The sequence below is a fragment of the Hibiscus syriacus genome, unplaced genomic scaffold (assembly GCF_006381635.1).
Source record: "Hibiscus syriacus cultivar Baekdansim isolate YM2019G1 unplaced genomic scaffold, ASM638163v2 tig00111540_pilon, whole genome shotgun sequence".
In the NCBI taxonomy this organism is placed as follows: Eukaryota; Viridiplantae; Streptophyta; class Magnoliopsida; order Malvales; family Malvaceae; genus Hibiscus; species Hibiscus syriacus.
Window position 1 is genome coordinate 641125 of NW_024063114.1, and position 14922 is coordinate 656046.

The 14922-nt window shown below is 35.0% G+C and overlaps 1 protein-coding gene and 1 long non-coding RNA gene across 2 annotated transcripts; one reads left to right on the forward strand and one right to left on the reverse strand.

Moving 5' to 3' along the window:
* The first annotated feature begins 1199 nt into the window (after positions 1–1199).
* On the forward strand, positions 1200–4189 carry LOC120164467 (SEC14 cytosolic factor-like). The gene is made up of 9 exons (XM_039174178.1): positions 1200–1368; positions 1495–1523; positions 2234–2317; positions 2434–2487; positions 2626–2704; positions 2833–2885; positions 3472–3567; positions 3773–3874; positions 3962–4189. The coding sequence occupies exons 1-9, from the start codon at positions 1314–1316 to the stop codon at positions 4172–4174; spliced, it is 765 nt and encodes a 254-aa protein (XP_039030109.1). The 5' UTR covers positions 1200–1313; the 3' UTR covers positions 4175–4189.
* A 5563-nt stretch (positions 4190–9752) lies between these two features.
* LOC120164542 lies at positions 9753–10143 on the reverse strand. The gene is made up of 2 exons (XR_005519748.1): positions 10061–10143; positions 9753–9870 (listed from the first exon to the last, which is right to left on the reverse strand). It is a non-coding gene; the product is annotated as an uncharacterized LOC120164542 (long non-coding RNA).
* Between the last annotated feature and the right edge of the window lie 4779 nt (positions 10144–14922).

Here is a 14922-nt window from a genome sequence, read left to right on the forward strand (position 1 = left end):
TATTGATTCTGAGAATCAACCATTAACAACATAGTCATCGTTGGAGAGTTTAAACGTTGTATAAGTTAACAAAAATGTTGTGGTTGAAAATTTGTATTGAAGTGAGGACAATCTAGTACTTCCATATGAACATTCCTTGAAATTTTAGTGATCAGTTCCTCAAGAGTGATGTTTCTCTTGAAGGATATTCTAAAAAAAAATGATTTGATGCGAAGACGACGCCAATTTCATCTTCCCAAATTCTCCATCATAGTAAACAATAGCTGAAATACGCGTCATTTTGAGAGTTTGAAAGATTAAGTCTTATATATGCAAAAACAATAGCTGAAATACGCCTAATTAAATAAATATTATATGAATTAAAAATAAACTAATCCAAAAAAATTCATAATAATTTAAATAACACAATTTCATATTGTTATGTATCGACAAAATGTCTCGTGGCATAATCCTGCTTTCCAATTTTACAACCGTAAAATAATACAAAAATAATTAGTATAAAAAAATTTATTCAAATAATTAAATATAAATAAATATATATAATAAAAATAGTTTTACCTTATAAAAACAATAATAAATCTACTTAACGAAATTGATAGAAGTGAGAATAAGCAAGTATTTTAATATGGTGATGTTTACATTTAGAGGGGTTGTTATTTATAGGAGAGCGTGTTTAAAAGTTGAGTTTTCAGGTTCGGGTAATAATGGAGTACCAATAATTCAACGTGCATAATAGAAGGCACAGATCATGATCCGCTCATTCCGTGCGTGTCAGAGGTTCAACGAAGGCACGGATCGCCATCAGCACCTTTCCTTACATGACACCAATTCGAACAGAATCACCCTATGAAGGCGCGACTGATGATCTGCTCTTTATTGCCACCGTGAAATAAAGGGTACAAAATCAATAATATTAAGAGATAGTTGCCTAGCATTTAACTATTAGGTCTATGGGTAATATTTCGATAAAACACCTATTTTTATTTCTTTTCTAATTATTTCATATTCTTTCTAATTTTAACCCAAGTTATGCCTGCTTTTTAAACACTTGCTCTAAGGCAGCTGATAAGAAAATTTTCAGATTTCATTAGTTTCAATTTTATTATTAATATTGTTTTTTCTGTTTGAAAAAGTTATTTCCTTTTTATTTGTTGCTCTCTTTCGGTGATCCTTAAGCTTAAATCTCCAATTTAAGTTGTAAAGAGAGCAAGGAGGAGAGATAAAAGCAGAACTCGAGTTCAGTTAAAGCTTTAGTTTTTTGTTATCAAAATTTGTTCTTTTACATTTTGTTTTTGTTAATTTTTGAGGAAGACATGAGCAATGTTCATGAAGAAGCTATCAAGAAATTTGTGTCTTTGATGGAAAATGGTGAGATTTAGGTGTAAGAGATGATTTTTTTCATCTTATCTTTCTGGGGTTTTTTCTTTCTGATCTGCAAATCACTAAAATATATTTTTTGTTTGCTAATTTCTTCTGGAAAATTTGACTTAACAGTTGACGAGAAAATGAAGGGCACATTTCAGGTTAGATTTTTTGGATTTCTTTTTATATATTTGGATGCTGATAAGGGGCTGCAGATAATATATGAGCTAATATGTATTATGAGCTAATATGTATTTTCAGTAATAATTTGCTTAGTTTTTAAAGCTCATTTCAGCTGTGGATTTGATCCGATTGCCTTTTTTTTTTGCAATTTCATGGTTAAGAGTTTTATGTTTTTTGCTGGTTTGATCTATCTCTGTCAACTGTTTTTTCTGTTCTGTGAATTTCTAGCTGATTCCATTTAGAGATTTGTTTGTTCTCACTGTTTACTATTCTATGGTTGATGTACCCTTACTCGGAACTCCCATCTAAGGCCGAGCATCATAGTTGTATAAATTGGAAGAAGCTTAGTTCCAGTTGCTAATTTTAATCTATTTTTATTAGAAAAGCTTGGTAGTTGGTTATCATTCAATGGTGAGATGGTATTATCGAATTGTAAGCTCATTCGACGAGTGCCACAAAGAATCTAGAGCTCTGTGTCGGTATAGATAAATAAAATGCCGGTTATAAGATTTTCCTTCGCAGTAACCCTTTTCTTATATATATTTGAGGTGTTACGAAGAAATTTTGCTTATATCAATCTGTTTCTGTGGAATTGTGCGGATCAAATGGATGAATACGCAATTTAAATTCGTGTTTTATACTATGGTTGGCCGAAGTTAAGTTTCAAGTTAAATTCCTTGGTCTGCAGAACATGCACCATGGGCATCTAGCTGAAAATCTAGAGAGGTTTCTGAAAGCAAGAGATTGGGATGTTCAGAAAGCCTATAAAATGGTGAGTTCCTCGGGTGCCCTTAAGCAATAATAAAATGTTGTGTACGAAAGATCTCTTCATTTTTGTCCTCATTTCCCAATTCCCGTATATGAACTCCTAAATTTTGTGTATTCCAGTTAACTGATTGCTTACAATGGAGAATACAGAATGAAATTGACACTATATTATCAGTGAGTTTTCTGATTATAATCTAATCGATTACTATTATTTATCAGTTTATGATATTGCAAAAACTATACTGCTGAACAGCTGATTTATTTTGGAAATTGGTGATGCTCGAGATAATTCATTACTTTTTTATTGTATAGAAACCAATTATTCCAGCTGACTTATATAGAGCAGTGCGAGATTCTCAGCTTGTAGGATTGTCGGGTTACTCAAAAGAGGTATTTACTTGTAGGATTATCGAGTTTGAGTTCCCTGACAGTAGATTCAGTGCTCACATTTGTTTGGCAACAATATGTTACACTCGAAAGTAGATCCATGATGATCAACTCATGCTTTTGATATTCCAGGTCTTCCTGTCATTGCTCTCGGTGTTGGGCTCAGCACATATGACAAAGCATCCGTAAGGAGATCGGAACTTGTTCTAACTTTAAACTCGCATTCAGACTGTACAGCCTGGCAATATAAGCTTTTAATTGAGCTTACTATTAAAGCTGTTTTGAAAGATGTCATCCGAAGCTTGCCATTGAGCTTTTAATGAGCAATATGATTCTTTAAAACTTTACTTTGGTGTAACTTTTAGGACGATGGAAGTTATATTCGTTTTTGAAACGTGCTTAGAAATTCGCAGACATACTATGATTCCACACTTGTTTTCCTTCTTACGGATTTGTACCATTAATAGTTTGTGCTTGATGGAAAGCATTTTTTGGCTAGTTCCTTTGATTCTTCATTTTCCTGAATATTCGTGACGAATGACATGGTCTTTTAGCACTCTAAGATGCATTTATGTACTTCAGTTGCAGTGTATGGAGTATTTCCTTACTTAAATCTGTAATTCTTCTGTGTTCTAGGTGAATTACTATGTACAGTCACACATTCAAAATGAAATATAGAGATCGCGTAATACTGGTGGGTAGACTCAGATATTCCTCACTCTGCATGTGTACTTACTTTTTATATGGTCTAACATGTTGCTTCTATAACAGCCTGCGGCCCAGAGAAAGTATGGACGACATATTGGAACGTGTCTGAAGGTTTTGGATATGACTGGCTTGAAGCTTTCGGCATTGAACCAAATAAAGGTGTCTCCTTAACCAATAACACTCTTCGCCTGATTTCAGTGTAGTAGTTCAACTGTTGTGAAGTGATTTATCTATTCCTGTTTAAATAAAGCCTAAACTTTGCTCCTGAGAACTTAAAACCCTTTTCCAGTCGATTAGTATCCAGTTGTTATATATCTATTTTTTTCTAATGGTGGTTGGTCTCATTGGCTGCTTACTGATGCAGCTACTGACTACTATATCAACAATTGATGACTTGAATTATCCGGAGAAAACAGAGACATATTATATTGTCAATGCGCCATACATATTTTCAGCATGTTGGAAGGTTTTTATTTGTGCGACAATTCCGTTGTTCTCTCTCGTAGCTAACTCGTATGAACATGTATTTCTAATGCTTTTCTGCAAATGGCAGGCTGTTAAACCTCTCTTGCAAGAAAGGACGAAGAGGAAAATTCAGGTGCTTCAAGGTTGTGGACGGGATGAGTTACTCAAAGTAAGAAAACACTCATCCGTGCATGCTCATAAAACTCTCTTAAAATCATGTTTTCGTTTTTTGAATAGCAGCAATACTCTCTTGTTCTTTTGGATGCACATACCACCTCTTATTGGTGGTTGTATGAATTAACTGCGCTAAGTTTCGGGTTTTCGTATGCTCTTTCCTTGCACTCTTGTTAAAATAATCAATTTGAATCGGAAATCAGCTGGTCTCTTTTGTTTGACGTCAACCATATTCGATAGTTAGACATTTCAAATATACTAAAATTCGTTTGAAATCACCGTACTTTCCTCCATCCAACTAAAGTTTCCTTTCATAGTGTATACCCTTCCACATTTCTGTCGCAAGGAAGGTTCAGGGTCATCACGAAACAGCAGCAGCAATGGAACTGTAGATAATTGCTTCTCATTGGACCACACCTATCATCGACAGCTTTATGATTACATAAAGCAACAAGCTGCACTTATAGAGACTGGTAGGCCAATCAAACAGGGATCGGTTCACGTAGATTTTCCTGAGCTGGATCCAGAAGATGCCAAGATCGCAAAGAAAATCGAATCCGAGTTCCAGAAGCTTGCAGACCAGAATGGTATATGTAACTCCCTAAATGGCGTTAAAGTAAATGATGATTAGATCTTTTACATACCACTGATCAACGACAGGAAAAGGCTAATCAACGACACTAGAATGAGAGGCCTTGTGGTATTTCAATTATCTTATGTGATGGCACAGCTTTCTTGCATCGGATTGAATTAGATGCGGGTCTGGCGGACGACCAATCTGGTGTAACTTGATATGCCACCTTAGGGTGGATAATAATATCACATGATTTTATCAAATTATCTGTAGGAATTATGGCGTTTACAGTCATAATTGCTTCGGGAATTTTCTTGTGGCGTCCTCTTCGATATTTTTCTGAAACATAGTTGTTTTAATGGAAAATTCAATAAGTAATATAACATACATACAAACAAGTGTTTCTTTGTCTTCTTTGCTCTCTCTTCATCCCATCAAAATCAATATTAAAAAAAGTAAATAAAAAAATTCCAGAAGGGCTTATTACAGCCCTATACGGTCTATATGTTTGAGATGGTGGGGTTTTGATTACAGGCAGGGATATTTTAAGATTCCGCCGGCGGAGCTGCCATGCAGCAAAGCCATTTTTTCTGGAAAACAAAACAGCATCGAATCTGTTGGAAATGTCTCTAGTGGCTGCAACTTATCCTAGTTTTAGGAGTTGTTATGCATTTTATTTAATCAAGTTTAGTTGCTGTTTTTTAGCTAGTAGTTGCCATATTTTATGTTAGTGGCAGTACATGGAAACATGAGTAGAAGTTTCAGCTTATAGTTATTGTGATGTATTTAAGCAGGTTTTTATTTTAATGAAATTATGTCTTTCATCTCTTTCTGTTTTTACTACAGATTGGTACCAGAGTGAATCTTCTTGAGGGACCTGTGTGAGAATTGAGAGACTACCATCAAACCAAACTTCACAAAATGCAATCTGAAATTTCTTTTCAGCTGTAGCACCTCCAGTGTTTGAAGGTGAACTACCAAGTTTGGGCAATTAGAATGGAGTCCTATTTGGAAGCAAATGACCTTTGGGAAGCGTTGAGGAGGATTATGAAATTACTCCTCTTTCAACAAATCCAACGGTTGCTCAAATAAAGAACCACAAGGAGAAGAGGCAAAGAAAATCAAAGGCTAAGTCCTGCTTGTTCAACGTGTTTCTGCAACAGTTTTTACCAGAATTATGACCTTGAAATCAACCAAGGAAATTTGGGATTTTCTCAAGACGGAGTACGAAGGCAATGAGAAGATCAAAGGGATGCGTGTGCTGAATTTGATCAGGGAATATGAAATGCAAAGAATGAAGGAATCGGAGACTATCAAAGAATACTCCATTAGACTTCTGAGCATTGTAAAAGTAAGATTGCTTGGCAAAGATTTTCGATTCTAGGATTGTTCAAAAGATTTGGTTACTATTCCAGAAAGATTTGAATCCATGATTCTTCGTTGGAAAACTGTAAGATGTGTCAAACATTACGTTGGCAGAATTATTAAATGCTTTGCAAGCTCAAAGCAAAGAAGGCTGATGAGACTTGAAGGCACCGTTGAAGGAGCTCTTGCTGCAAAGTTGCACATCAACCACAATAATAAGGGGAAGAAGAGAAATGGAAAGAAGAGTGCAATCGATCAAGCTTACAACAAGGGAGAAGGAAGTGATAAGCAAGACTATCCATCATGTCAACATTGTGGAAAGAAGGGTCACCCACCTCACAAATGTTGGAGGAGGCCAGATGTTAGATGCAACAAGTGCAAACTCTTGGGACACATTGCAAAGATATGCAAGTCCAAAGAGCAATATCAGCAAAGTGAGGCTCAGGTTGTCGAGTAAAAGGAGGATCAACTATTTGTTGCTTCTTGTTTTGCAACTAGCATTGTAATGATAGTTGGCTTATTGATAGCGGGCTGCACCAATCATATGACACAGATATTGAGCTTTTCAAAGAGCTTAATAAGGCGGTTGTCAGAAGTCAAAATTAGAAATGGAGATTTCATGCTGTCAAAGGTAAAGGTACTATTTGCCATTGAAAGTAGTCTTGGTACTAAGTTAATTCAAGATGTTCTTTTGTTCCTGAAATTATCAGAACCTGTTAAGTGTGGGTCAGTGCTTGAAAAAGGCTACAAAGTTATGTTTGAATACATGATTGTTTCGATAAAAGATTCAAGTGGTCTGACATGTTCAAGGTTAATATGAAGGGAAAAATCTACTCTTTAATATGATGGAGACAAGCAAGCTTCTATGATGAGTTCTGTTACTACAAATGATCTTTGGCACAAGAGGATGGGACATTTCAACCACGCTGCTCTATTGTATATGAGGAGAAAGAATCTTGCAAGAGGAATTCCTCCTCTGGATGATCACTTAATAAGTTGTAAAGCATGCAGATTTGGCAAGCAACTAGGCTCCCATTTTCGAATGCAACGAGGGGCTAGAACAAAGCTACAACTAATACATACGGATATTAGAGGGGCTATACCTGAATTATCTTTAAAGGGAAGTAAATATTATATTCTCTTTATTGATGATTTTAGTAGAATGTGTTGGATTTATTTCTTGAAATTCAAGTCTGAAGTGGTAGGAGTTTTTTTGGAAATTTAAAGCTTGGGTTGAGAACCAAAGTGGCTGCAAAATTCAGGTCATAAGATCTGATATTGGAAAGGAATACACCTCATAACAGTTCAATATGTTCTGCGAAGATACTGTAATTGAGCACCAACTCACTGCTGTGTATACTCCGCAGCAAAATGGAGTGAGTGAGAGGAAGAACATAACTGTAATGAAGATGGTACGGTGTATGCTACATGAGAAAGGGTTGTCGAAGAAGTTTTGGGCAGAAGCTGCGAATACAGCTGTGTTCTTGTTGAATAGGCTTCCCACGAAGGCAGTGCAAGGGAAAACTCCATTTGAATCATGGTATGGTTATAAACCTTTTATCCAAAATCTTAAAGTTTTTGGTTGTGTTTGTTTCACTTATGTACCTCGTGTGAAACGAGATAAATTGGATAAAAGGCAAATTCTGGAATTTTATTGGTTATAGCACAACTTCAAAGGCTTATAGAGTCTACCAGCCCGAAACTGGTAATATCTAATAAGTCGAGATGTTCATTTTGTTGAAGATCAACAGTGGAATTGGGAAGATGAAGAAGTGAATCTAGTTCTTAATATTGAATCATTTGAGGATGAGAATATTGATGATCCTCCAGTCAGGGGAACTAAATTGCTTTCTGACATCTATGAAAGGTGTAATATTGGTGTTTTAGAACCGACAGATTTTTATATAGCTAAAGATGATCCAAGATGGATATCAACAATGCAAGAGGAGCTCTGTATGATTGAAGGGAGTGGGTGTTTAGAACCAAGTTAAATGCAGATGGTTCTATTAACAAACACAAAGCCATACTTGTAGTGAAAGGATGCTCAAGTGTTTGGGGTATTTTTCAGAGACTTTTGCTCCTTTGCTCGACTTGATAGTCATATTGCTTCTTGCTTGGTTGCACAAAAGGGATGGAAGTATTTCAACTAGATGTGAAATCTACCTTTCTTAATGGCTATTTGCAGGAGGAAATTTACGTTGAACAACCTGAAGGTTTTGTGTTGGATGGAGAGGAGAATAAGGTGTACTTGCTTAAAAAGGCCTTGTACGGCTTAAAGCATGCTCCACGGGCATGGTACGCTAGAATCAATGAGCATCTCCTTAGTATTGGTTTCGAAAAAAGTCCAAGTGAGCCAACATTATATGTCAAGCATTCAACTGTTGATATTTTAATCGTTTCCGTTTATGTAGATGATATCTTAGTGACTGGAAATAATGATGTGTTGGTTCGAAACTTTAAGGAAGAAATGATGAAAGTATTTGAAATGACAGACTTTGGGGTCATGGCATATTTTCTTGGGATGGAGGTAAGACAAGATCATCAAGGAGTCTTATTGTCAAAGAAAGTATGCTAAAGAGATCTTGAAGAAGTTTCACATGGAGAATTGCAAGTCAGTAAGTACTCCAATGATCAAAAAGAGAGACTTTGCAAAGAGATGGTGCAAAAAAGTTGAAGAAGTTGTCTATCGAGTCTTATAGGTTGTCTAATGTATCTCACAACAACAAGACCTGACATTTTGCATGCTGTAAGTGTCCTCGTCGGATTCTCCCAAGCTGCTAGTGAAGAACATTTTATTGCTGCTAAACGACTGCTGAGATATGTCAAAGGAACTACTGACTATGGTGTCATGTTCAAACATGGTCAAGAATTCAATTTTCATGGATTCTCTGATAGTGATTGGGGAGATCTTAGATGACATGAAAAGCACTTCAGTATATTGTTTCACGATTGGTTCAGGAATTTTCACTTGGAGTTCAAAGAAGCAAGATATAATGGCTCAATCTACTGCTGAAGCGGAGTTTATAGCTGCTACAACAGCTGTAAATTAAGCCTTATGGTTAAGGAAGATTTTGAATGATTTATGCTTGGAGCAAATGAGGAGCACAGAAGTGTTTGTGGATAACCAAGCTGCCATTGCAATCTCCAATAATCCAGTCTTTCATGGAAAGACCAAACACTTCAACATTAAACTTTATTTTCTTAGAGAAGTCCAGAAGAATGGTGAAGCTTCTTTGCTCTACTGCAGCACAAATGACCAGCTGGCTGATATATTTACTAAGGCTCTTCCAAGGAGCATGTCTGAATCATTGAGAAAAGCTTTAGGAGTTTGCAGCTACTAATTCAATGAGGAGTGTTGGAAATGTCTCTAGTGGCTGCAACTTATCCTAGTTTATAGGAGTTTGTTATGCATTTTACTTAATCAACTTTAGTTGCTGTTTTTTAGCTAAGTAGTTGCAATGTTTTATGTTAGTGGCAGTACATGGAAACATGGGTAGAAGTTTCAGCTTATTAGTTATTTGTGATGTATTTAAGCATGTTTTTATTTGAATGAAAATTATGTCTTTCATCTCTTTCTGTTTTTACTACAGAATCAGGATAGATGTCGAGAACCACGACAGTTTATAACAATTATGAGTTACAACCACTGCCTAGTATATGCATTACAATGTGAAGAAGTTCAGTCAACAGAGGTTACTTACAGGTTGGGTTTTGGTGGTTTCTGCTCTAGGCTTGCCATTTTTATCACCTCCTGAAGGTGGTTCGACTTTTTCTTCGGTTTTCTTCTCGTCCCTTGCCTTGTTAAAGATCACGGTAAATCTCTCGGCTGATGCAGGATCATTGACATCCCATTCACCAAATTTTGGCAATGGCCGACCCTTGTCCTGTCAGAGCCAAAAGAAAAGTAGAATACAACACATTCCAGGTCATTATAGGCTTCTAAATTTCAGGGGGGATTGAAACACAATTGCCAATCAAAAAGGCTAGTTGGACTAGAAACCACTTCATTAGATAACTACGACTAGAATGCAGCACATTCGATTAAATATAACATCACTGAGACAAACCATCAACCTCTATATGCCAGAAAATCTCTTATAAATGAGAGCTCCTAAACACCATAAGGCTCTCACATAACTTCAGTTTCAGCATAAAATAAAGTAAATTCTATTCAAAAACCACATATCAATTTGCAAGCTTCGCAATATCGAGGGCAAACAAATGCGGGTTCAACGAGCCTATTCGTATCATTTGAACTATTACAACTCATTTATAAAAAAGAATCACAACTGGATAACTTGAAATGATCACAGTCGTGGAAAAATAAAATGAAAACTTATCTTGAGACAATATAAAAAGGAATCGACCAAAACAACGAAGAGACAAAAACTAACAATCAAATTATATCAAATCATTGAAATCCAAGCATAAATTAGCCACATCTTTCGAAATAAACATTGTCATATGGGTAATCTATTTATTTAGTATTTTCTTTTATATGGGTGATCTATAGAAAAATCTCCCAGATATAAGGGAAGTACGTTTCCGAGGATTGTTTGTATAAAAGAATTCCTTTTAAGTGGATCATAACTTAAATATAACTCGAATTTACAGTTTTCAAGTATAAAGATGATGCATAATCGAATAGGTACCAATTTCGGGTGTTATGGGGTGCTCATCATTCCTCACGCGTCATCGACACCCGAACTCTTTTTCAAAATGAATTTTTGTTTAAACGCATGCTGGGTTTTTCTTTTAACTTGATTTTTCTTAAAATTATTTTAAAAGATATTTTTAGGTATTCGACCTACCTAACCCAAAGGTCGATGAGACTCTAAAATCATTTCTTTCTCAAACCCCGATCTTTTCAATCTAAGTTGGTTTAATCCCATTTGAACTTGCCAAAAAGCTTAAAGCCCGTTCCGACATGATTGAAATTAAAAATTTATTAAAAAGAGGTCAGAATAAAATAGAGAGGTCTAACAATATATAAAATTAAAGATCACATAAATAGTACCTATTGTTTTTCAATTAAGGGGTCCAGTAGAACTTATTTATTTTCCAAAATTTTAATTTTTTTAATATTAAAAAATACTAATTAAATGGGATCAAATCTCCTGCCGGTTCCTGCAATGGTCCACCCATGTGCACAATGTGTATACTGTGCCGAGTTGCTGTGTAATTTCATGTATTTTTCAGAGTAATTTTCCTCTCGCTCGAAAACGTCTTATTTTACGCGTACGCACATTGCACAGTCCATTTTCCTCCCCATAAATAACGACATCCTGCGTATCAAGAATCGATAGCCCTACAAAAGACGATGAAGAATGCAGCCGTTGTTTATCAGAGTGCAAATGAAAGAAATGAGGGAGGGACAAAAATGGAGGAGTTAGAGGTCAAGTTGAAGCCTTTGAATTTTCCACACTTTATTTAATGGCTTCAAAACTCGGGGTTTGCCCTTTCGTTTTTGTTCCTCACTTATTTCCTCCATTTTCTTCCCTCTGATTGGCCTTCTTTATTTAACACTGTTGTTGTTCCTAACGTATTTCTTCTCTCTTACAACCTTAACATGTTTTTAGAACGAATAAAATTATGTTCGTGCTTATTTATTTATTTTTAAAGATATTCATTTCGTGTTCATTTAAATTTTTAGCATTGTGTTTGTGTTTATTTATTTATTTTTAAAATTATTTATGTTTGTTTATTTATTTTTATGAGCATGTTTATTTAATGGTCATGAACATGATCGTTTATATATGTTCAGGCCTTCATAGTTTTTTTCTAAAACTATGTATCCTTTATAGATTTATATTTTTTAGAGTTCCTCGAAGTTTCCATAACTCTACGTTCCCTAGATAATTAAGAATCCTTTAAAATAACTATTGTCAGACTTACATGATCGATCAAAATTAAATTTGTTATTTTTTATTGCTTAAAGAACATGTTATTTTATTATCAAATGTCCCTATCAAGTGCCTCATTAAAACCTCAAAGCTTGTCGGGAAAAAATACTCCCCCTAAACCTAAATTTGTTACTTGATTACTAGATCTACTTGTCCTTATAGCAGAGCAAAACACTAGAGACATGTGAAGGCCACGTCTTCAAAAAGTTAAAATAATTATAATTTTAGATTCTTATAATTTTAAAAAAATTTAATTTATCCCTCATAAAATTTAGAAATTCAAAATAAACTTTAATTTTTTTAATGTTCTTAATTAAACCCTCTCATAAATTTTAAAAATTCTGATTAAACCTCTTAAAATTTCAAAAAAATAGTTAGACCCCAATTTTTTTGTTTGGAAAAGATGTAAATTGAACTCCTTAAATTATTTGATAATTTTAATTTAAACCTCTATTTTTTAAAAAATTTCAAGTTTGGTGAAAAAGATGTAAATTGAACTCTTCAAATTATTTAAAAATTTTAATTTAAACCTCTATTTTTTTAAAATATCAAGTTGACACCCAAACTTTATCATTAAATTCTGCTACTAGCTATCCGCCTACATATAATCATCATCACCCCTTTCTATAGGGCTCATGTTTCACTATATATGTACGTGCCTACCATTAATAGATCTGTGACTGTCACTACCATCATGTTCAACCCATCTGTACTCTTTTACCTACCCATGAAATTATCAAATATCGACCATAACTTTTTCACCCAGATAAGGAAAAAAACAAACCAATAAAAACTGCCCCAACATAACTTTCCCCCCTCATCATAAATATAAAGTGAAATAGAAATAATAAAACAAAGTAATATTTGCACTTTTTTGATGTTGCAAATTCCACTAACAACAAGCTTAATTAAATAATTTCACAACGATAATAATAGGGAAAAGCAAGTACATGAGTTGAAACATATTTAAAAAAAAAAACAGGTCTTCACTGTGTGAGTGAGTTGAGAACCAGAGATTCATATAATTGAACCGCGTCGCGGAACTTCACCTGCAACCTTCTTATATTTTTTTCTAAACCGAGTAAAGTCCGTGTGAAACATCTTTATAAAAACCCTAGATGCCATGAAATTTGAAACCAGACAAGAAGAAGTTCATGCGAATACGACTAAATGGAATGCATAATAGTGCAGGCTGAAAGAAGAAGAGAAATGAACCGAGAAAGGAAACTTGAAGGACGAGAACATGAATGAAAAGGAAAAGGAGAGTATCAGAGGAGCGCAGAGGCAAACGTTGGAGAAAACTTTGAAGACAATGAATATGAATCTGAACAATTCAAGCAGGCATTTACCATATACTGTGAATACGGTAGATATTTGGTGGAGTTGTTTATGTTTCATATCCATTGGCTTCAATGTTTCTCTAACTTGTCTTTGCCCTTCTTTGATGCTTTCCTTTTCTCCATCTTCTTCTCGATTTGCCCGCATGATTATGTGAATACGAAAGATGAAATGTGTTGCACATTTCAATGGTGATGTTAGGGGTCATTCTTCACTTGACATTGATTTGGATCAAAGCAATTAACGACAAGGTAGTGCTGTGTGAAAAAAGCTGGTGGTCCTCACCATGGAGCTGTTGTTCGTTTAGCAGCATCGTGCCGAGTGGATCAGTTTGGTCGCCTCCTCCATTTGGAGCCATGAAATTCAATGTTGATGGGGCTTATAAGTACCCAGCAGCAGATTGTGGGAGAGTGTCAGAGCCATTTTTGGGGTCCTGTCGCACGTGTTGGTTCGGATTTTGCTGAACTATATGCAATCAAGACAGGGCTAAAAATTTTCCAAGCAACACGTTGGGTGGGTAAGGTGATTCTTATCGTGTAGCCCGATTCTCAGGTGGTCCTGAATTGAATCTCAAATTCGGAGCTGATACCATGGTGTTGGTGGAACATCTTTGACGAATTAAACGGTACGATTTATGCAATTGAAAAGGTGAAATTTGAATACGTTCTCAGATCTCAAAATGGGATGGCTGACCAGCTAGCTAAACAAGGGATGTTCAGACAAGAACTATTTAAAGCATGGTGGAAGTGATACTACGATATTCTGATTTGTTGTCTTAGGGTGTTTTATAGTTCTTTTACAATCTGTTGCCATGTTTCTATGCTTAGTTTCCTGGTGTTTTTGTACTCAATCCTTTAGGTAGCTGTTTTATTGTGGCATTCCTGTTGTGTTTGGAATTAGTTGGTTCGATTTGACAGTTTTGGTGGGTTAGTCTAGTAAGGTGGGAGTATCTGTTTTGTGTTTGTAACAGGTTTTTTATTTTGAGTCTGCTGTTTTTTTTGTCTGGTTAGCTATTATAGTTGTATTTTTGGTTATGGTTATTAGGTCGAATATACTCTTTTCCTTCGTTTAAATTTAGAGAGATTTTTAACGAAGTTTTCTTTGTCAATGAATTATCAATAAAACTAAATCTTGATGAGGAAAAAAACTTGAAGAGATGAAAAATATTGTTTTTCTAGAGGATGTTCAAAGCTGTAATGATGAGAGAGAGAGAATACCATTTTTCTTAATAATTTATTTATTTTTACTTTCTTTTTGGCTTCACAGCCTGAGAGTGACTTGTGATGCAGCATTGATTTGTTAATTCCTGTTGTTGGAAATCACAAATATATTACATCTATCTTTACTTTCTTGTCTTTGGATATATATATACATATCTATGGGGTTATTTGTTTGGTTTTGAATAGAATTATTTTACGTTGAATGTTGAACCGTTCAATATTTAAATTGTTTGTTTCTCACATTTGAGTGATTCAGTATTGACTGATTCAACAAAACAGTGTTGACTGATTCAACAAAACAATGTTGAATGATTCAGCACAGAAGTACATTCTGAATGATTCAGCACAGAAGTACATTCTTAATGATTCAGAGCCATTATCAAACAACATGTCACATTCAGAGCTAATTCATACAGAACCTCTGAATCATTCAACATTTAAATCATTCAATATTTAATCATTTTGAAATAAACAA